This window comes from Megalopta genalis, chromosome 3, assembly GCF_051020955.1.
Source record: "Megalopta genalis isolate 19385.01 chromosome 3, iyMegGena1_principal, whole genome shotgun sequence".
Taxonomy (NCBI): domain Eukaryota; kingdom Metazoa; phylum Arthropoda; class Insecta; order Hymenoptera; family Halictidae; genus Megalopta; species Megalopta genalis.
Genome location: NC_135015.1, coordinates 7,401,889 through 7,422,335, shown reverse-complemented (window position 1 = coordinate 7,422,335; position 20,447 = coordinate 7,401,889). Strand labels below are relative to the sequence as shown.

Here is a 20,447-nt window from a genome sequence, read left to right as displayed (position 1 = left end):
AGGCTTGCTTCATACCGTCAAAAACTCCCCAAATCTGATGGCAACACTAGAGATTTTATTCTAAATTCGTATCTAAATGTGCCAGGATAATTTCATGGAGGGGGACAGGTAAATATACCTAGAAAAATTGTATCTAAAATAATTAATAGTATTTTATTTATTTTACATTTTTACAAGAAGGCTATAACAGCAATAGGAAAATTCAGTGTACGTCATAAGAAAAAAAATGAGATAAATATACAGTTCAATGTCATATAATTTGCAAAAATTATGAGTTTACTTCTTGTCCCAGAAGCGAAAGCTGTTTAAGCAATTGTTTTGCGTTAATAAACGTTGTTGAACCGTATGTGATTCGTTTATTAACACCTGCCCCACTTTTCTGTTTTACATAGTCCACTAGATTTTGATACTCTATATAATTACCACCTCCTACAATAAAAACGATTACATCTTGGAATGTTGGCCGATTCTTTGGCATTTGTTCTGTGTGTTTCAACTGCTTTGGGTCAAGATAACAATAATCGTCTGTTTGAGAAGACTGCCTAGATTCCATTAATTCATCAACTATTTTTGTTACAGGCAAATTGTGTTTCTTAACGACTAAGTTCTTTACTCCCTCCATTACAAAAGATGATCCCTGGTTCATGAGTTTGGAAAACATACTAACTGTTTTAGTTCCACCACCTTCATAATTGTTTTGGATCTCAGCTATTCTAGTGTAACTTCTTAATCTTTTTATATAAAGTAAAGGATTTAATTCGCACCCAGCAGCAGATAATGCTGCCTCTAACTTGCTGTAATCAGCATCGGAAACATTTGTACAAATATAATATATAATAGCAAGACGTAACTTGTCCTCAGGTGTACCACAATCTGGATCGCTTATTGTATCATATACACTTCTATCCAATGTTTGCTTGCTCATTATTTTCTCCTCCAACTCAAAAAATGTATCCAATCTTCTAGATTTTATAGAATTTAAAATACCAGTTGCAATTGAGGTATGCATGTCTATCAATCGTTTCATTTCTAGGAGTTGTGGCAAAGAATTTACAGCACTTGTCAAACGAGCTGTATTATTGGAGACCATTGACATTGCCACCTCACTATCATTATCAATACCCATAGAAGACTTTAATTTCTTTACATCTTCTTCAAAAGTACGATACTGTTCTAACTCTTCCTGTATAGCTTCAGCTACTCTAGGAAATGGACTGCCTTTGTGTTGGCACCAAAATCTATCTTTATTGTCTAACTCATATGCTCTAGTCTTTGAACGTGTCCCGCCTGCGGGAGATCTTCCCACATTTTCTTCAACTACAAGTCTGTTTAATGCCATCTCCAATACATCGTGTGCTAGTGCTTGATATGTCCATGTATGGTGCAATGGTGTAGCCATATCAACGTTACGATCTAAGATTATAAGAAGCGGTCTCTGGAAACTATAATGACCAGTTGTTTCGCTCTCAAATAAATTATTCCTTGTATCCCAAACATTCTCTCTCAACTTTTTATCTATCATTTTGGCCACCATTTCTGCAGCATTTCCTCTCGGACATCTTATGATTGGTACAGTTCCCAATGTTACAAAAACAGAGAATAGACAATCAACTATGATTTCCATGACCGATTCCATTTCAGTGTCTTTTACTTCTCCCCTATTAATTGCATGGTATGATATGACATCACTATTCTGATGCCTAAGAATAAAAAGATCATCTTCCAATGATATAAAATTTAAGTACTGATCAAATACTTTATGTATATTTGATACCACACCACCAAATAATGCTGCTGCTGCAAGATCTTCCATCTTTTGCCGAGATATTGGTGATATAAAATTTAAGTGATATATGTCGTACAAACCATTTTGTAAGTCTTGGCCGATCCTACCAAGATTTTCATCTGTTGGGGCACAGAAGTAAATTGCTGGTACTTCAGGAATGGAATCTCTGTCAGAATGCAATTGCATATGAAGTGTGATACCAAGTTCCCTAAGTTCCTTCACAGAAATCAATGGTGAGATAATATCCTGTCCAAGACGATCGTAAATCAGAACCTTCCACGTTGGTACAGCTTCTTCCAATTTTTGTTCAGGTTCATTTAAATTTAACATTTGTTTTAAGGCAATTATTTGCCTGTCACGTAGGCTCATCATAGTTGACTCGTTCTATTAGGCCTTACCTGTAGAATATATTTCTTTACTTCCGTAAATGTTTTGATGTTTATCGATATAAAAAAATTTTAAGAAATTTTATATGTGCAATTCCAGAACTATATAAAGAAATATAATGTGGAAAACACCATAACCCACACAAATATGTCAACATTGACTTTTAACTATGAATTATCAAAACGTACCCACGCAGACTAAACGTCACATTAGCAATATAGGCCACATCAATATGTACGGTAGTTCAGTAGTTGTTCAAGTCACGTAAAATCTCTAGATACAGTCACTATCCAGTTTTATCGTAATAGAAAATTTTATATTTGTAATTTGGCAGATATATACATGCTATTATATTGTTAGAAATATATTGGAAAGATCTAAATTTTTTAATTAAAATATATATATTCTATATGTAATTACAGCATACTACGTGCTCAGAATGAATTTAAGTTTTTATGGTACTTATTGGTAACATTGGCCGGCAGCAAAATGGCGACCTCGTTTTGCTGGAAAAGTAAGATTCAAGAAAAGTTCGATGTTAATATCAGGCTATCGCACGTGACATGTAAATAATAATTGAAATTTCGTTTATTTAATATTGAAGGAACTACTGCAATCAACGTTAAACACTATACCTTGAATATTCGATGAGTTTTCGGTGATACGTTTCTGACAGCGTGTCCGCAATGGCCGATGACTCTACTCCCCTGCCTAAAAGGCGTCAATTGGTAAACAAACTAAATATAATTTTAGTGGTTATCACTAATGTTGCTTTTTTTATAATGTTTAGCGAAATTTTTAAGCAAACGTTATATATTTTGCAAATTTTATTATAGAGAGAAAGAACTAGGAAGTTGTATACAGATGACTGGGCCATTGGCGACGAGGAAATCGAGGGTCGCAGGACCTTTCAGCTTGATGAAAAAATTGAATGTGAAAGATACAACCTTAGTAACTTCTCTGGACTGTTCCGTGAAATGACAGGTTCAGAATTAACTCTAGCATATCTGCAAAAACATGGTCTTAGCATACCATTACTCATCAGGGACAAATCTGGACTGGGATTACGAGTACCTAGTTCAAATTTTTCTGTCAATGATGTAAGAACATGTGTTGGTACGTTACATGAACAATTTTATGAAAAATTAATTATTGGTATTTGTACACATTAGAATGTATTACGTATGTTCCTTAGGTTCAAAAAGAGTGTTAGATGTGATGGATGTCAACACACAAAAAAATGAAGATATGACAATGAAAGAGTGGCAGAAGTATTATGAAGATGCTAACAAGGAACGTTTATTAAATGTCATCTCTTTAGAATTTAGCCATACTAAATTAGAGAATTATGTACAATCACCTGCATTAGTACGGCAAGTCGATTGGGTAGACGTTGTCTGGCCAAGACATTTGAAAGAGGCTCAAGTGGAATCTACAAATCTTTTGGAAGACATGATGTACCCAAAAGTGCAAAAGTATTGTTTGATGTCTGTGAAAGGTTGTTACACAGACTTTCATGTTGATTTTGGTGGAACTAGTGTTTGGTATCATATCTTACGGGGTGGAAAAATATTTTGGCTTATTCCTCCGACGGAAAAGAACTTAGCTCTGTACCAAGAATGGGTATTGAGTGGCAAACAATCGGATGTATTCTTTGGGGATATGGTGGACAGATGTGGTAGAATAAGTTTAACAGCTGGAATGACATTATTTATTCCAACTGGTTGGATACATGCTGTCTATACACCTCAAGATTCATTAGTGTTTGGTGGCAACTTTTTACACAGTTTTGGTATTGAAAAACAATTAAAAGTTGCACAAGTAGAAGAACATACAAAAGTTCCACAAAAATTCAGATATCCATTTTTCACTGAAATGTTATGGTATGATTAAAACTATTTAAACTGTGACAAATTCTTGAAACATGTATATTAATTTTTATTTATGTATTATAGGTACGTTCTAGAACGATATGTACATGTGTTGCTAGGGAGAAGTCATTTGGATATTTCCGAATCACATCGACAACATTCAATACCGCAACACCATCAACATATTCATTTAACACCGTTTGAATTACATGGTTTAAAAGCAATAGTAATGTATTTACATTCGTTACCTTCTACTAAGAAGAATGTGCCTGACCTGATTCGTGATCCTGTTGCCTTAATTCATGACGTTCGATGTCTAGTAGAGCAGCATAGACATGATAATCCAGAGGCAGCTGTAACAGGAAATCCAGTGTTACCACCTCCACCACCATTAACAATTGCAGAAAGGGTAAGCAAAAGTAATGTGTGCATTAAAAGTGTCTATTGCTTTTTCAATATTCACAAATATCTTGTTGCATTACGTAACAGGAGCGCTTGAGAGTAACTAAGAAAAGTTTTGCAAAGATTCAGAGGCATCACTCACAGGAAAAGTCTGAAAGAGCTTTCCCACGGCGAAGACGTACTAGGTGTAAAAAATGTGAAGCGTGTACAAGGACTGATTGTGGGGAGTGCATGTATTGTCAAGACATGGTGAAATTTGGTGGAAGTGGTCGTGCTAAACAAACATGTTTAATGAGACAATGCCTGAGGCCTATGCTCCCAGTTACTGCAGCTTGTAAAGTTTGTAGATTAGATGGTTGGGGACAACCACCTGCACCTTTAATGGGTATATATTCTTTTTTCAGTTCATCATTAGAGTGTTTTTTAAATTAAACAAGGTGATAATAAATTGAAATATTTTTAATTTTTAATGTTTAATACAGGCAAACCAACGCCAACAGCATCATCAAGTTTAGTAGAATGTTCAATATGTTTTGATATTGTTCATCCAGAATGTATAGGAATGGATCAACAAAGCATAACTGTCAGCGAAGATTTACCAAACAGCTGGGAGTGTCCATCGTGTTGTGAAAGTGGTCGAAATCTAGACTGCAGACCACGTCAACCTAAGGCTCGTGCACGAAAACTGTCTGTATCTAGTGCTGCTTCGTCAGCACCGACAACAGACTCTGAACGTGCTACTACACCAAGTAAACGTTCAAGACCCGATCCCAGCGATGTAAGTCCCCACATGGAATCTGACACGGTCTAAGAATACGAAATATTCATGGTTTCTATACAAAAAATTCCAGGCATGGAATGACAGAGAACCGGCTGAGGGTGAACAGCGAACAGCTTTGCGTACACAATTAGCAGTACAATTAACAGGTTCAAGTAGTAAGTCATTGAAGAGGCCCCATGTGGTTGTTAGGCCTGTTCCGCTTCCGCCTGTTCAAAGACCAGGGCCCGATTTTAATGGACAATCTTTAGCGTATGACAAGACAGCATTACTTGCGATTTTTAGATTTTTAAATACAAAGGATCTGGCGAATTGTGCCTTGGTTTGCCGTACATGGGCCAGATATAGTATAGATCCTACTTTGTGGAGAAAATTGGACATGTCTCATTCTCATCTAACAGCTTTACATTTAACTGGTATTATACGCCGCCAACCGGAACATCTGTCACTTGACTGGACTAATGTCACTAAGAGACAATTAGCCTGGCTTCTAAGTAGATTGCCACAGCTTAGAACGTTATCTGTACAAGGTTGTACGTGGGCTGGAGTTTGTGCTTTAAGAACTTGCACTTGTCCACCACTCGTTACTCTAAATTTGAGTCATGTATCTGGATTGAATGACTCAAGTTTGAGAGAAGTCCTCAGTCCACCTACAGATTCGAGACCTGGTTTAATTGATAAGACATCAAGATTAAAACATCTTAAAAATTTATCTTTGGCTGGATGTGATATCACTGATGTAGCTTTGAGGTATATTGTTCAACACTTGCCCCACGTTGAAACGTTAGATCTATCGTCTTGTGGTAGAGTTACCGATGCTGGCGTAGCTCAGTTAGCAACTCCACCAGCGCAATCGGTATCAAATCTTGCGTCACTCAACTTGTCTAACTGTAGATTACTCACAGAAGCAACATTAGATCACTTAACGAGATGTAAAGTGCTTAAACGTTTGGATCTCAGACACACAACTCAAGTTTCGACACAGTCTGTAATTAAGTTCGCTGCGAAAAGTATTCATAATCTACATGTAACAGACGTTAAGTTAGTGGAAGAAAAGAGAAGTAAGACAGAAGTCAAAACTACATGAAAAACTGTATTTGTTTGTGATGAAGATTTTCGCAAATGCAATTCGATTACTGTTTCACTAGAAAATGAAAATTAGAATGTTGGCTTGCAATAATTTATTAATCAACATTCATCAGCACTGTATTGCATCTTCATAACACAAAATGATGGACCTGACTAGCATAGGACTACTATTATGTTCAGTTTCACTATTACTATCGCGCAGTCTAAGTAGAAGCTACTTGTGTAAATGATTTCAAATGACTAAGGAATGTTCTATTTGATTTACTTTTATTCATGTAGTCTTTGTTTTCCTTTATGCCTGGATAGTTCTGTGCATATACTCAAATATCTTCATGAATACAGAATATTAAATAAGTAATGCGAAATACTACAGAATGTCGACTATAAAAAATATATTAATTTAACGTGAAATGTGCCGGAATCTGATGGATTTCTAATTTTTCTAGCTGCTAAAATTAAAAGCAGAGATCAATGAAAACTGGTTTTGAGTTATATTGATTATATAATGAAAATTACAGCCATTACTTGCTTAATATTCAGTACTCTATTAAATCGAAATGAGATGTTTCATCAATATAGAAAATTTTACTGTCACTGTTTAAACGACGAACGGGCAGTATTTGTTTATAATTCTTTATGGATGCAGGAAAATACGATGCGAGTAATACGAAAGCAAACGTTTACGTTTGTATTATTGCGGTGCAAAATCATCAGATTAACATATTGACGATACTGCTTGTCGATATATAAATGAAAAAAAGAGGTATATTTATTTGTATGTGTGTTTGAATAAATTTCAAACGCAACGGTCACTAAATGGCATAAAAGTCGCAAAAGTAAAACAACATACTGACCATAAAAACTCACGTTAATACGAACGCGCGCAATGAAACATATTGATCTACATTTACCATTTTATAATATTAGATAGGCGATTATTATTACATTGAAGAAGAAAAATGTAATTACACGATTGTTTTAATTTTCGACTAGATGTTATGTTAAACCTCAATATTTTTATGTAAACGAATGTATATACAATTCTTTTTTTTATAAATTTAATTTTTAGTTTTTATTTTTTGTTGTGCATATTAAGTACGTAATTTGAGAGTGATACTAATAATGATAGACAGCAATAAGAATTTAAATATTTATACTTTAACACTATTACTGCTTTATGGTCTTTATAGTGCAATGAAAGCGTTACGCGCGTTTGTCGATAACATCGTATTAATTAAAAATGTGTCACCAGAAAGAGGTACGAACTGTTCGCACTAAAAGTTCTGCTTATTTTTTCATCTTAGCTCCCAGTGCAATGTTGTCATTACACTTGTTAGTACGAAACTGTTCAAATGCGAATATACATTTTTATAATTCAAGCATGCTTAAAAATCTTAAGGTACAGCTAATGTTCTAAAACTACAACACCATTGTATAGAATATGTAATCCACAGAGAACTATAGCGATATTCTGATTTTCAAATATAATTTTGAATTTTAAAATCAGTGACATCATCCCTACCTGTTCGTTTAGTAACATTGCATATTCCGTGATAATCCTCCTATCAATTTGGTATCATAATAATGGAGTTCAAGAACTGTCTTATCATACGATTATACAAAAAATTATGTTTGTACATTTGCTGAGTGGAACCAAACATGTAAATATATTTATCTAATAAGTCTATCAAATGTTTACTTTACGACGCCAATGCATTCGAAGAGTATGCTAGGGATTTTGTCTCACGTCATATGTATGTGTGTGTACTTACATCTTTTCAAACCACTCTATCGCGTGGTTGTAGGTTTCGTTTTTCTAGTTACTAAAGTATACTATGATAAGCACATTTATGTCCTCATCTATTCTAAATAAAAAAGAAGTCGCCGTTAAACGAAAATAAAGTTTGTACATTCTAGAAAACCTGCTCGTCGATTGTATTTCAGTTATACACATAAGCATGTGAGTGTTGCAGATTTTTGTTTGTCATAACCTATCAAAAAGTTTCATCGACAACTAACAATTATATTTATTATAAAATATCTTACAACGTGATAATAAAAACGGAAGAGCGATTTTAATAGTTTAATATAAATGTTCATTATTTTGTCTGCAAAATACTTTGAGCAGTGTAAGGTATAGAAAATTCGCATATCGTCTCCTGTCTTTTGTTTTGATCGATTGGCGCGCGTAAATGTTTCTCTCTTGATTCGTTACGTTCCTAATACATTTTCCATAGATACTAAAGAAAACAAATTATTTCGTTTATCAATCGATATAAAAAAGTGCATTCATATTCTGCGGATAAATTGGAGAAAACATTTGATTTGAGTGTAGGATTTCCTATGAAAAACATTTTGGTGAGTGTGTGTATTGGTTTGCGTGTCTGGTTTTTCAGGCAGAAAATTTTCTATATTTTCATATGTAATACTTATATGTGTATGTATACAATTGTCCATAGTAAGTTTTCACTGTTCCTTAAATTAACTTAACCTAATTCCGCTAAGACAGAGTCTAGATCTTCTTGTAGAGAGAGACTTTCTTCACGTTGCTTTGCTAAGTCATCCTTAAGTCTATCAACTTGTGCTTTCAGTAAATAGTTACCCTTCTTTAATGCAGCTAAACGTCCTTCATGCTTTTTAGCTTGTTTCTGTAAAAGTATTAATATTATTCTACTCATAATGTTGAGAAATTTTCATTGACTGAAGACTATGAAATACTACTATGGACTATTAATATATTTGGTAATTTCTGCTCTTTAGACTAATATATGACATTTTGTACAATTACCTGTAACGAGTCTCTTTGTCCTTCTAGCGAATCATCTTCATCTTCTGATTCAGATTCTTCGTCTTCTTCAGATTCCTCTGATTCAGATTCCTCTTCAGATTCTGTTTCTTCTTCTTCCTCCTCTTCTTCCTCCTCATCTTTCTCATCATCAGTTTCTGACATTAACTTTGCCATTTTATCAACTTCTTTTTGAAGGTGCTTAAATTTCTTTTTCTCATCTTTTAACAATTTATGTTGCTGTTTAATCTGATCTTTCAATGCGTGCCGTTCTTTTCTTGCATTGCCAGCTTTATCTCTGTTTACAAAAAACATTATTTTGCATCATACTTACAAGTACTTGCATCGATACATACTAGTTTAGTTCCGCAATACTTACTTTGAATTCCTGATTTTTGAAGTCAAAAGTTTGATCTCCCTCTGTAGTCTTTTCTCAGCTGCAGCTTTTGGATCTTCATCCTCGTTTTCTTCTTCCGAGCTCTCTTCTTCCTCTTCTTCACTCTCGCTTGGCTCTTTCTTATCTATACTTTTCTGCGAAGCAATTTTCGCTACATCTTTTGCACTTGGACAACCAGCCAGTGCCATTCCTGAAACATTGTACCATGCTGCGTCGTCGCTATCGTCTGCTAGCTCTATTATTGGTTCAGCATCAAGCTCTTGCTCTGATCCCAAAAGCGCAAAATAAAAGAGCAATATTAGAAGAAGCAAAAGCGTTTCAATATAATTAATGTAATGCTACATACATGAAGTAATATTTTATTCAAAGTTGCCCCTGTATTCATTAACTGCATTGTTAATAAATTAGTAGCTGCTGCTAGCCTAAGCTTATGTTACAATAAGTGAGGTACAGTTAAAGACTGTTAATTAATGATTGTTCAGTATCAACAAACTTTAATCATCATTACCAGCTTTCATGCGCCTCTCCAAAGCGGCATACATCCTTTTCATCTCCTCCAACTCGTTCTTCGCCTTATCCCTTTCTTCAGCGACAGCAATAAACTCTCTTTCAAACTTCTCAGCGTCTTTTCTGGCCTGCTGAGCTTCGGATTTTAAAGATTCCGTGAGTTTTTCGTCCTGTTTCCTGTGTTCTTGCACGTTCTGTGTAGACCTTTCTCTGCCGATTTCAGCTTCGAGATTCAAAATCCTCGCCTGCGAACGATATGAACGACAAAATCAGCAAATATGCAGACGCATTTTCGAGTAATAAAGACTAGATAGCAGCAGTAATAGAGACCAGCTTACTTGCAATCTCTTGTTCTCTCTTCCCAAAGCCTCTTTGTTTCTAAGTTCCAACGCGAGCATTTGTTTTGTACTCTGCAAGTCGTCTCTTACCGCATCGATATCATCCATATCATCCGAGATCGAATCGTCCGTAGGCTCGTCAGCCTTTTGCATCTGTTCTTCTATCGTCAGTTGCCTCCGGAATTTTCTGAGTCCCTCCAGCATCGGTCTTGACCGGTCGTTCGTCTTGACGCTCTTCAGTTTCACCCCCTCCTGAATCTGCTTCAGCAATTCGTTATGCATGTTCGACTTTTCGGATTCGAACACAAAGTGTGCCTTCCCTAATCAAAAACACCGAGTCAGTACAACAGATACCGCGTACGGTACGACAACATACTCAAACTTAGAGGAAGAACGGTGTCTGAACGAGTCTCTTCAATTACCAAGCTTGGTCCCACAATCATACCAATTTTAAACATCGTTCTGGACAACGGGATAGTCCAACAATCGCAATGCATCCTAAGATTCACTTGCGCTGGGACATTCAGGATAGTGGAGAGAGAGAGAGGGACAAAACCCACAGAACACGAAAACATCAGTTAATTCAACGATCATAATATTATTCAGCAACAAAACGAAAGGGTTCCCGTGCGGGAGGACGGGGACAATAATGACTAGGTTGTACTACAAATGCCTTGTAACGCAGTCCGGGGACAAAAGCTGATGTTGAACCGTTTTATTAACAGTTTCATTAATTGAACACCCCTCCGAATCGCCCTTTACAGGGGCGGGTAGAGTGGTGTTCGAGGGGGTGCTTGCCAGGGTAACAGCACAAAAGGGGTCTAGCTGTGACTAATCGACGAACTCGGCGAAAACCGGTTCCTCCTAGGGAAGTCGACCAACAGGGATCTGAGTAGGATCGAAGTTCGTTTGACGATCACCTGCTGGATCAGCCGTGACCTTGTCCACCCTCTCGATCAGGGGCGCGCTCCTGTCGTTGCACTTCACGTGTCTCAATCTCTTCCCGCTTTCCACTTCCTTCATCATGCTAGCCCAGTCCGGGCGTTTCCGTGGCCTCGACTTCAGCATCTCCAGCTTCTCTTGCTGCGTCCCGCTGAGCGGCGGAAGGTCCTTTAGGATTGTTCTGCCGGGTGGCGGTGGCGGTGGTCGCGGCGGTGGCGGCGGCGGGATCGCTGCCCTCGAAGAGCTCTTCGACAGAGTCGGTGCGCCTATTTATAAGGAAATCTTATTTTTACCGTGGCAAACTGTGCCGTGATTTCGCGCCGCATGTCCGATAGCATTGTCTTTTTCGAGGGGAGGGGTAGCAAATCAGTTAAAAGTAATTGGAGACACTTGAACGTCTAATAAACTTCAGCTGAATTTCGTTGGGTATTCATTGAAAAGGAATTTCTTCTTTAGAACTGTGTTGGATTGGTCTTCGATTGTGCAATGATACTTTTGTCTTATACACAATTATCGCAAAGTCTACAACGACTTTGTGACTCACAAAGGGGTTGTCTTTTCCGAGCAAAGAACTATTGACGTTATGCATTCAAATTTGGTAATTATTACGTGGAGTAATTGTGAAATCGACAATATTAAATATTGTGGCAGACAATCGAAGAGATTCAACTGTTAAATGTAATTGTTTAATCGATAGCCGAGGTTTGAAATCCGATTTGTCAGTTTTCTTTTCTGTTTAGGGCAAGTCTGGAGAGCACTAAGATTGCGAGAAAGGGGAATCTGTGAAGCGTTGTTACCTGTGGTGCTCTCACTCTTGGAGAGAGGTACAGCGTCACCACGAGATCGAGACTTCTCGATTCGAACCTGTCGTTCGAGCTGTGGCCTCGAATTTGGCTCTTGCCGTCCATTCTCGCGGAGTTTCGGCGCCGGTTTACTGGTCGTGTTCTTCTCGCTTTTCGGCTGTGACGGGATTATTGTGATTTTGCTCTGTTTACGAGGCTGCGGTTCCGCCTCATTCGCGGGCTTTGCTTCCGGTTTCGGTACACTCTACAAACCGAAAACGATCGAACTAAAAAACACACGTTACATACTTTCACTTAAACATAATATTCCGAGGTGGTATTTTCGCTGCAATACTTTTCATCGATCAAAGCAGTTGAATTATCGATGTTGGGTGCCATTTTTAGATTTAATTTTGCTTAGTTCTTAGAAGCTTCTGAAACGTTGTGCTGGGAGCACAGTTACAGTTAAGGCGCCGACTAGTGAGCACTGTTTAGAATGTAATTTGTGTTTGTTCAGCGCAGGTAGTTGCTGCCCGGTTTGTTTAAACGATCGATATCGATAAACCTAGATATTCCATTCTTCTGTACCAGCAGCGTTTGCACGCCAGTTGTTAGTCATCGCGTACTTAATTTGTCGAACACAACCGGCCCATTGTTCACGACCGAACGCTTGCTTCCGTTTTCTATCTCCGATCAACCCGTTGCGGCTGCTCATAAGGCTCGACGACTTATTACAAAAGGAAAGCTTCCAGTGAATCGTGAAAGGTAGTTGTGAAAAAAATAGGAGAAACATCGTCCACGCTCGTCCACCCCTCTCCTATCCTAAAGAAAGAAAGTCTCGAAAATTCTCTTGGCAAGTATCGAAGTGCATTCGTCTTTAAATAATTCGTATCGCATTTCCTTCTCGATGGTTTCGACGCTCGAAGTTTCAAACGTGATCCCGATCATGATGTTTTTCACGGAAGAAACTACTTGCTTCTGGTATCTACCGGTCCAGCATTGTCTGAATGAGAATCGTGGCGCTGCAGAGTCTATTAGCAGCGGCCAATGAAAGAAAAGGTCCATTCATAGTGAAATTCCAGAAATTTCCTTAACTGATCGAGACATTCGCGCGAAAGCGTGATATAAACTCGTTAAGAAACTGGCGGAAGACGTAGCTGGCAAGACATTTGAAATAGAAACGCGTGTTCTTTAAATAATCGTGACCCAGAGGCTTACATGCGAGAACCCGTGGGGCAGCCTTCTCTCCGATCGCTCTCGTATCGTGAAAGGGAAATTGATTAGACTCTTTGATGCATGGAATTCGCGTATGATTCACCATCGATTCCAATTCATAACGTCCCAACATTTTTCCCATTGAACGACCGCTACATTTATTTTATTCCTATGCTATTTACTATTCCCTAATTGAAAATCTACCAGTTTCACCTGTCCGAGCCGCGACGACGATCATTTTCACAGTAATAGCGTTTAGCGTTCGCGAAAATATGAATTCGCGAATGCGTGGCAAATGAATAAATCGATATTTTTGGAGTTTCCGCGATTCGCGCATATGTTGGAAAACATTCAACCATGATCTTCCACGGTACGGTGATCTCGACGAATATCATCGCTTAAACTCGATCGTATTTGTCGATGACCTAAGTAGCAGTTGTAAACAATAGAATGACGTTAATGTCTACGGCTTGGCCACGTGTCCACGAAACAACGTCCACGTTTTTCGTGTTTTCTCTCGACGGATCAGAAATCCGTTCGCCCTCAACGATTTCTCGTGGCTCGATGCCAAAATATCGGAAGTACGCGTTCTGGGATATCTATGCGATGATAAAAAATAGTACAGATAAACAAAGAAGTCGAAATTTTGGCAATTCGAAACGCTTCTTCCGTTTCAAGGAGATTAATCGGAATTATAACGAGCACTTAGACCGATTACGTTTCGCCATGAGTCAATACATTATAATGTTTTTGCTAATTTCCTGGACAGTAACAATTAAAATACATCGTCCCTATAAATTTCGATCCGTCAAAATGTTTAAAACGCAAACTTGCTACTTGACACCCACGCCGGGCTATTAATAGCCCAAGTCCGGTGACTTTGAAACCTAATATCTGAATGGAAAAAGACTGCAGATGACGGTCCCCATCCTTCGGCCGTTCATGTTTCTAGTAGAATGAGCGCATATGGGATCAGACAACACCGTTTCAATTTCTACGCAAATCTAGCATTGTTATCTCAAAGTTTTATGAATCACCAACCAATACCAAACGTTGAATCTTCTTTGTTAGACTAAGCACCAGGTAAACAATTGTCAAGGGGATTGTTATTTCGTAACAAGGAAATAAAAAAATGGTTTACATCAATTTGAAGGACTCAAAAATTGTATATCTACTGATGAGTGGGGAGGGTTAAGATGATAACTGTGCTAGCATTGCTGCTGCCAATAGACCGTAGATTTCATATATTTATGACTAAAAGTGAGTATAGAGATCAAATATAATATATTATATACAGCCGACCAAAACTATTGAAAAAGAAGAGAAATTTCTAATTCGGAAATGATTGTTCTGCATAAAGATCTGCGATCTAGTCATCGGATTGTTCTTGATCAAATTTTTATTTCTGTGGCGTAGTTTCAGCCTCGATTGACTAAATCGCGTTTTCATTCCTTCGAAATACGTGATCACATTCGTAGGGAAATATAAATTCTAATTTATAGCGAACTATTAAAGTGAACTATCGAGTCCTGGTAAAGTGGCGTTATCATGGACAAAATCGAAGATTACGGAAAGATTGGAACTCACTTTGAGCGTGACTTGCGCGAACGGCGGTGGTTCGTCGGCCTTCGTTTTCGAGTCTCTCCTGGAGTTGAGGGTCCAGGGTGCAGTCGGCATGGGCAGAGGGTTCGGACCATCCTTGACCCAAGGCGGTCTGAAGGTGGTCCTCTGCGGTGGTTGACCACCGGCGCCGGGCATTCTTCTTTAGCCTGTCACAGGGTTCTTCCGATCACGTTCGCCTTTCGTTCTCGATCGGCCCACCGGACGACACTCGGGGTTTCAGCCCTCGAGGATCGCGAGAGCTGCGGCAGACGTCGAGGATCCTCTGTAGGATGTGTACGATGCGCCACTGACGGACTCCTGGACGTCGGGACGACGAGGTGGGGATCGGTTTTACGTGGGAGAATTACGACCCACTTTTCTCGAGACGTGTTTCGCGCTCGGGGAAATCTTCCGGATCCTCCTCGCGGTTCACTGATCCCGTCATACGCAAGGGAAAAACCTTTCGGTCAACGATGGAGGATAGGTTATCGGTGGCTCGCGGACGTCTGCCGATCGTCAGCAGGCAAATCTCGGAGAGCGCAGAGCGGCTGAGAATTTTTGGGAGTCTGGGAAAGATCGAGACCTGGACCACACATCAGGGCCACGACTGCACCTCCCTAACCGCGCGATATTTTCGTCGACGTGACGTCACAGAAAGACGCAAGCTCGAAATAGAAGACAGTCCTCTTCTTCTAGGATGCTTTCGGCGACTCTCTCGGTTGAAACGCCTCTTGCCTTGGTCCTACCACGTATCCCACGTCTGTTTACGATGCACTGGGTGCCGATCGACACGAAGGTCGATCGATCTTCAGGGTCGTCGACTGAAGATCAGAACTGCGAATCTTTTCGGCCTACGATCGCATTCGTGGCCGATACTTGATCGCTCTTTCGAAAGCGAATGCCATAACGTTGTTGTTAGTAAATATTTTGAAAGAAGCTGGAGTTGGAAATTATGAATCCCATAAATTCAATGAAACCGATCGAGCTGTCCACTAGGAATTATAAAAAGACGTACCAGTACGTCAACGTTGTTCAGCTATTCCACACGGAGACGCAATATTACGTCAGCGACTGAGAATGTCTTAACATCTTGATACTCTTCTATCGTTCGATTAGAAGAAACCTTGTCAAGTCATTTTTCCTTTCAACGTGTAAATCTTCAGATATTCAGTCTTTGTAAACACTGTAGCTTACAAATATCCAGAAGGAACTGTATCTGCCAGTATTTGATTGGAACGCTAATCAATTGAGGTGTACTCGATCTACGCTTGCAAAATGATTGACTTTAATTTATGAGACCAACGAGGCTTGTTCTGTTAAAGGGTAGGCCGTTATCGTGAGAAGCAGTACCAGTTGGCCGCGCAGAGACACAACGAGGCGTACCAGAAGTACAACTATTATCAGCAAACCGCGAGATACTTCGAACGAGAGTGTAGAATCGCCAGACACTACGACTCGTGGAATTACAGGGCCGTAGATCCAAAAGGCGAACTAGAGAAAGCGAGGAAAGCTGAGAGGCTCTTAAGCAGAAGAAATAGATTGCGACGTTTGTTCAAAGAGGAGGAGGAGACGTACAAGAGAGAACTGGAAGAACGAAGGAGGCTGCAATCGAGGCCCGATGAACATTCGTTAGAAGCCCTGGCGCAGAAATTGAAAGAGAAACGGGCGGAACAGAGTCTTTACCTGCCCAGAACTTGTCGAAGATACCAGTCTTACTTCGTTTGCCCCACGAAGTCCGCAAGTTCAGTTTGCAGCACCCTGAGGGACACCAATCTTGGGTACACTCGTGTCAGCAGAGATTCGACGAACTTTGTTCAGATCGGGAACGGTTCTTATCGCAGGAACTATAAAATGAGCGAGTATGACAGTAAGAGTTCCAAGGAGGACGACACTCCCGAGTATCCCAATCGAAAATTTTCTGCTCGATATGCTCGCAGGAGTTTGGAGAACACGAACGTGAGGATCGAGGACCCAGAGGAACACAATTCCTACAGGAACTCCACGATTTCCCCGACTGTGGGTCTTCCTGGCGGAAGAAGCGAGGATGTAGTACACGCAGACAGTCCAGAAAATCTGAAGGAAAATTCGCAATCGAATAGCTACCGAGATTATGCCAGGGTGGCCGAAAATCCTTCCTCGACCTCATCGGAGGACCATCTAGTCAACTCGAAGGACGTGGCTGACTTCCGGGAAGGCCGCTATGGACCAAACAGCTTGGAAACAGCTCGCTCTGATAAATCTGAAAGAGCCAATGAGGATGCACGCCGAACGGAGGAGACGCCTTCGGAAATCTCGACTCACCGCGAAAAAGATCGTTCGGACAAATATAACGAGAAAGAGGAGCAAGGCAAGATCGACGTGAAGACGAAGGACAACCGGCAGTTCGAGGTCGAGAAAAGCTTGCCTTGGCTGCGAATGGATCCCGGTGACAAAAATCTCTCGAAGCAGATGTTCCTCTACTTGACTCATAACGAGCTGAAGACCAAGATCGAAGACCTTGCGAGACGGGAGTTGCATGCTTGCAACAAGCACTCCTGGGACGAGGCCCTGAGGCTCCGCGACATGAGGAATAGGCTCGAATTGATTCGCGAAAAACAGCTTTACAACATCGACAACTTGGACTTAGATGAGGAGGTGAGGAAGATGGGTTTGCTTAATATTGGGAAAAGGGAAGAGGAATTGGCCGAACGCGAGAGCGTCTGCAGCGACTCAACAATGTACAGGTAAGCGCAATTAGTATCATACATGAAATTTACAGTATTTTATGTTATGGAAAAATTGTCTGCTCTTCTTTTTCGTTTAGAATAATTTATGATAGTTTACAGAATTAAACAGGACTCTGTATCATACTTTAACATGGTGAAAATCTTGGCTTAACAGTTTATACATCACTAAGTTACTTAATCCAAATCAGTAGTACTTGATTACGTTTTTTAGGAATAAAATTTGTTTGTCTTCTTTAATGTACAATGTAAATTGGCACAATTATTTGGAAGAAAAATTAAGCTACATCAGTGTCCACCTTAATAGTTAGGAATTCAAAAGAGTGTTCGAGAACAATCTTATTAAAATTAAGCATTCTTACCGGTAAGATCAGTCGTATCGCATGCAGCACTCAAATGATTTAAATTATCGCGTGTAACATTTGTCTGGTCGCTTACCGGTATTCCGAATAAATTATGTTACTTCCTGTCTGTGAACGTTTTATTGCGTTCGATCGTGTCAGCATCGAGATCTACTGTACAAAAATATTTGGACCGTGTTATAATAATGACATGATTCAATCGAGTCGATAGGTATCTATCGTCGGGCATGTTGTCGGCTCTTTTAAATGTCGAATCAACGATTTGATTTGTTGCAATCGCGGCACGTGACCGTGAGCGATGGTAAGGGTCTAGGACGACGAATGGCACCTCCTGCTTCTCAAATTAGTCGAAGTCCGTTGATGTTGCAACCGTACACCGTGAGTCATTCACGCCTCACGATACACGCTACTCGCTACGTACATTTCGTAAATGCTTGCCAAGACGTTCGTCATTCTGTACGTTCCACATTCGTTCCTTGACGGATCTCAAGTAGGATGACGATTTACAATTGGACCAGCCTTCGATAAATTCCCAAAAATTGATCGTTCATTACAACACGTTTGAGAATCTGCGACAATTATATGCTTACCTAAAGATTGAAGAGGTAGAGAGCAAATTCGGTTCCAAACGATTTATGTTGATAGTAAACGCTGATTACTTTAATTGATTAATGATCGGTTAGAACCTCGGATCCTATAAAATTTGGGAGCTCGTCAAGTTTCGGGTAGTCATATTCACATCTGCACGGTGTATTATAGTTAGGCGTAACAGGTGAAGGCTCAAGGGAGAAGGGAACTACTGATGCGTCACGCAAAAAACTTAGATGATAGCTACATTCTCGCCATAGCAATGGCTGTAGTCTAGATTGCTATCTTTGTACACGTGTGCTGGTTAAGGTGTAGCAATTTATAATTTTATATCGTCTTAATTATTCTGCATTACTGGATTAAGATCTGTAAACAGATTAATGCTGGTCTTAACACTTTCGGAAAGGACGGTTCCTTAAGGATCCTTGAACTTACGACATTAGTCGATATAAATTTTTTATGAACTCCTGTTTATCCTTAATTTTAATTAACTCTAAAGATCTTTATCATACTTACTAGTTGTTCACTTTATACATTGTCACATCTTCAGTCTCAAATCATTTTGAAGTAGTTATGCATGTAGGTTTGTTTGTTTAGCATTACAAATGATTTATTTATGATGTTTATAGCCAGGACGCGAAGGCTATGTGGAAGAAATGGGTGCACGAGGACGATAGGTCTGTGATCAAGGACGCTCGGATGCAAAGGGAGAAACTGATGAACAACTTGGAGAAGGAATGGCAGGATATGGCGATCCGTGATAAGGACAGGATCACCCGAAATTATCAAAACGTGATGATGGACTCGACTCTCCAAGAGGAGCACAAATTATCCGCGGCCATCAATCAGTCTCGAATGAAGTCCTTTCCGACTTCCTTAAAATAAGTGTGGACTAATGTTGAAAAATTTACAGAGGCTTGTTTACATTGTGCCAAGCTAAATAGCAATTTGTATTTCAACATTTGAACAACACTTTGGCCAACGGTAGTTTCCATTGCTGCGTGCATTCCAAGCAAATTTATCGATAGGTGGTAGTCGCAATGAAATGTAGACGAAGGACATGTTTCGAAACAAATTATATTACTCGTTCGTAGCAATCTCTAAATGTTCCTAAGACTGAATACAATCCAATCAAATCGGTACTACGTTCTAGGCCACTTAATTCAATGTGATACCGACGCCGTTCCAGATAATTCATACAATTAATTATTGATATTTTAAGCGTATGTTTAAGGAATTGTGTGCCAGAGGCAAGCATTGTCAAGTGCATGCTATGTTCGTATTCGACTGACTTTATTTGATACTTCGTTCTAGTCGTTTTGCTATCGACGATATCAATTTATTGTTGTTAGCTCTATTTTTTAACGCTATGACTTTCACTTTCATGTTTGCAAGTTTTATTTAATTACGACACAACTATTTTGTAATAATATTTTTCTAAAGAGACCACTTTAAGTTGTATTACTGATTTGAAAATAAATTATTCACGTTTAATTTATGATCTCGATTGATCCCAAGAAAGTTCGTTCGGATTTTTATTGATCTGATGCGGCCCTTCCTTCCATTCTACTATGGTTCCTGATTTGTTTAACACGTTAAGCGTCAAGCCCGTTTTGCTTTCATAATTCACAGAAAACGTTATTTGTTATTCACGTTTAATTTATGATCTCGATTGATCCCAAGAAAGTTCGTTCGGATTTTTATTGATCTGATGCGGCCCTTCCTTCCATTCTACTATGGTTCCTGATTTGTTTAACACGTTAAGCGTCAAGCCCGTTTTGCTTTAATAATACAAAGAAAACTATAAATTTAGAAAAAGAATATAAGAAACAATGTGAAATAAGAATTTCATTTATGAACTTCAATTTATGATAACTTTAGAAGTTTCACTTT

The 20,447-nt window shown here is 39.1% G+C and overlaps 4 protein-coding genes across 6 annotated transcripts; 2 read left to right on the top strand and 2 right to left on the bottom strand.

Moving 5' to 3' along the window:
• Positions 1–127: 127 nt before the first annotated feature.
• Positions 128–2,495, bottom strand: Slh (sec1 family domain containing Slh). Its single transcript, XM_076519765.1, has 2 exons — positions 2,362–2,495; positions 128–2,184 (listed from the first exon to the last, which is right to left on the bottom strand). Exon 2 carries the CDS (start codon positions 2,156–2,158, stop codon positions 269–271), a length of 1,890 nt encoding a protein of 629 aa, XP_076375880.1. The 5' UTR covers positions 2,159–2,184; positions 2,362–2,495; the 3' UTR covers positions 128–268.
• A 116-nt stretch (positions 2,496–2,611) lies between these two features.
• On the top strand, positions 2,612–7,816 carry LOC143259020 (jmjC domain-containing histone demethylation protein 1). Of its 2 annotated transcripts, XM_076519752.1 has the most exons (8): positions 2,612–2,687; positions 2,778–2,901; positions 3,010–3,289; positions 3,369–4,056; positions 4,129–4,453; positions 4,534–4,831; positions 4,929–5,224; positions 5,298–7,816. In XM_076519752.1, the coding sequence occupies exons 2-8, from the start codon at positions 2,860–2,862 to the stop codon at positions 6,309–6,311; spliced, it is 2,943 nt and encodes a 980-aa protein (XP_076375867.1). In that variant the 5' UTR covers positions 2,612–2,687; positions 2,778–2,859; the 3' UTR covers positions 6,312–7,816. The 2 variants fall into 2 exon arrangements, with proteins under 2 accessions (XP_076375867.1, XP_076375868.1); XM_076519753.1 differs by having other exon boundaries at positions 2,679–2,901; positions 4,570–4,831.
• A 320-nt stretch (positions 7,817–8,136) lies between these two features.
• Positions 8,137–20,048, top strand: LOC143259025 (uncharacterized). Its single transcript, XM_076519768.1, has 3 exons — positions 8,137–8,273; positions 16,204–17,604; positions 19,184–20,048. Coding segments are annotated over exons 1-3 (1,659 nt in total). The 5' UTR covers positions 8,137–8,271; the 3' UTR covers positions 19,440–20,048.
• Positions 8,702–15,419, bottom strand: LOC143259022 (uncharacterized). Of its 2 annotated transcripts, none has more exons than XM_076519763.1 (8): positions 14,867–15,419; positions 12,080–12,329; positions 11,261–11,548; positions 10,341–10,660; positions 10,004–10,247; positions 9,478–9,760; positions 9,102–9,396; positions 8,702–8,961 (listed from the first exon to the last, which is right to left on the bottom strand). In XM_076519763.1, the coding sequence occupies exons 1-8, from the start codon at positions 15,035–15,037 to the stop codon at positions 8,800–8,802; spliced, it is 2,013 nt and encodes a 670-aa protein (XP_076375878.1). In that variant the 5' UTR covers positions 15,038–15,419; the 3' UTR covers positions 8,702–8,799. The 2 variants fall into 2 exon arrangements, with proteins under 2 accessions (XP_076375878.1, XP_076375879.1); XM_076519764.1 differs by having other exon boundaries at positions 9,478–9,685; positions 14,867–15,416.
• Positions 20,049–20,447: the final 399 nt, after the last annotated feature.

What these genes read in the sequence shown, in the direction of transcription:
- Slh (XM_076519765.1), bottom strand. Translation starts at nt 2,158, where the DNA reads ATGATGAGCCTACGTGACAGGCAAATAATTGCCTTAAAACAAATGTTA.
- LOC143259020 (XM_076519752.1), top strand. Translation starts at nt 2,860, where the DNA reads ATGGCCGATGACTCTACTCCCCTGCCTAAAAGGCGTCAATTG. An exon ending in TTTTTCACTGAAATGTTATG is followed by an intron (nt 4,057 to 4,128) that starts GTATGATTAAAA and finishes TATGTATTATAG; the next exon opens with GTACGTTCTAGAACGATATG. An exon ending in CAAGACCCGATCCCAGCGAT is followed by an intron (nt 5,225 to 5,297) that starts GTAAGTCCCCAC and finishes AAAAAATTCCAG; the next exon opens with GCATGGAATGACAGAGAACC.
- LOC143259025 (XM_076519768.1), top strand. An exon ending in AGCGACTCAACAATGTACAG is followed by an intron (nt 17,605 to 19,183) that starts GTAAGCGCAATT and finishes TGATGTTTATAG; the next exon opens with CCAGGACGCGAAGGCTATGT.
- LOC143259022 (XM_076519763.1), bottom strand. Translation starts at nt 15,037, where the DNA reads ATGCCCGGCGCCGGTGGTCAACCACCGCAGAGGACCACCTTCAGACCG. An exon ending in CAAGAGTGAGAGCACCACAG is followed by an intron (nt 11,549 to 12,079) that starts GTAACAACGCTT and finishes CCTTATAAATAG; the next exon opens with GCGCACCGACTCTGTCGAAG. An exon ending in GAGAGAACAAGAGATTGCAA is followed by an intron (nt 10,248 to 10,340) that starts GTAAGCTGGTCT and finishes TATCGTTCGCAG; the next exon opens with GCGAGGATTTTGAATCTCGA.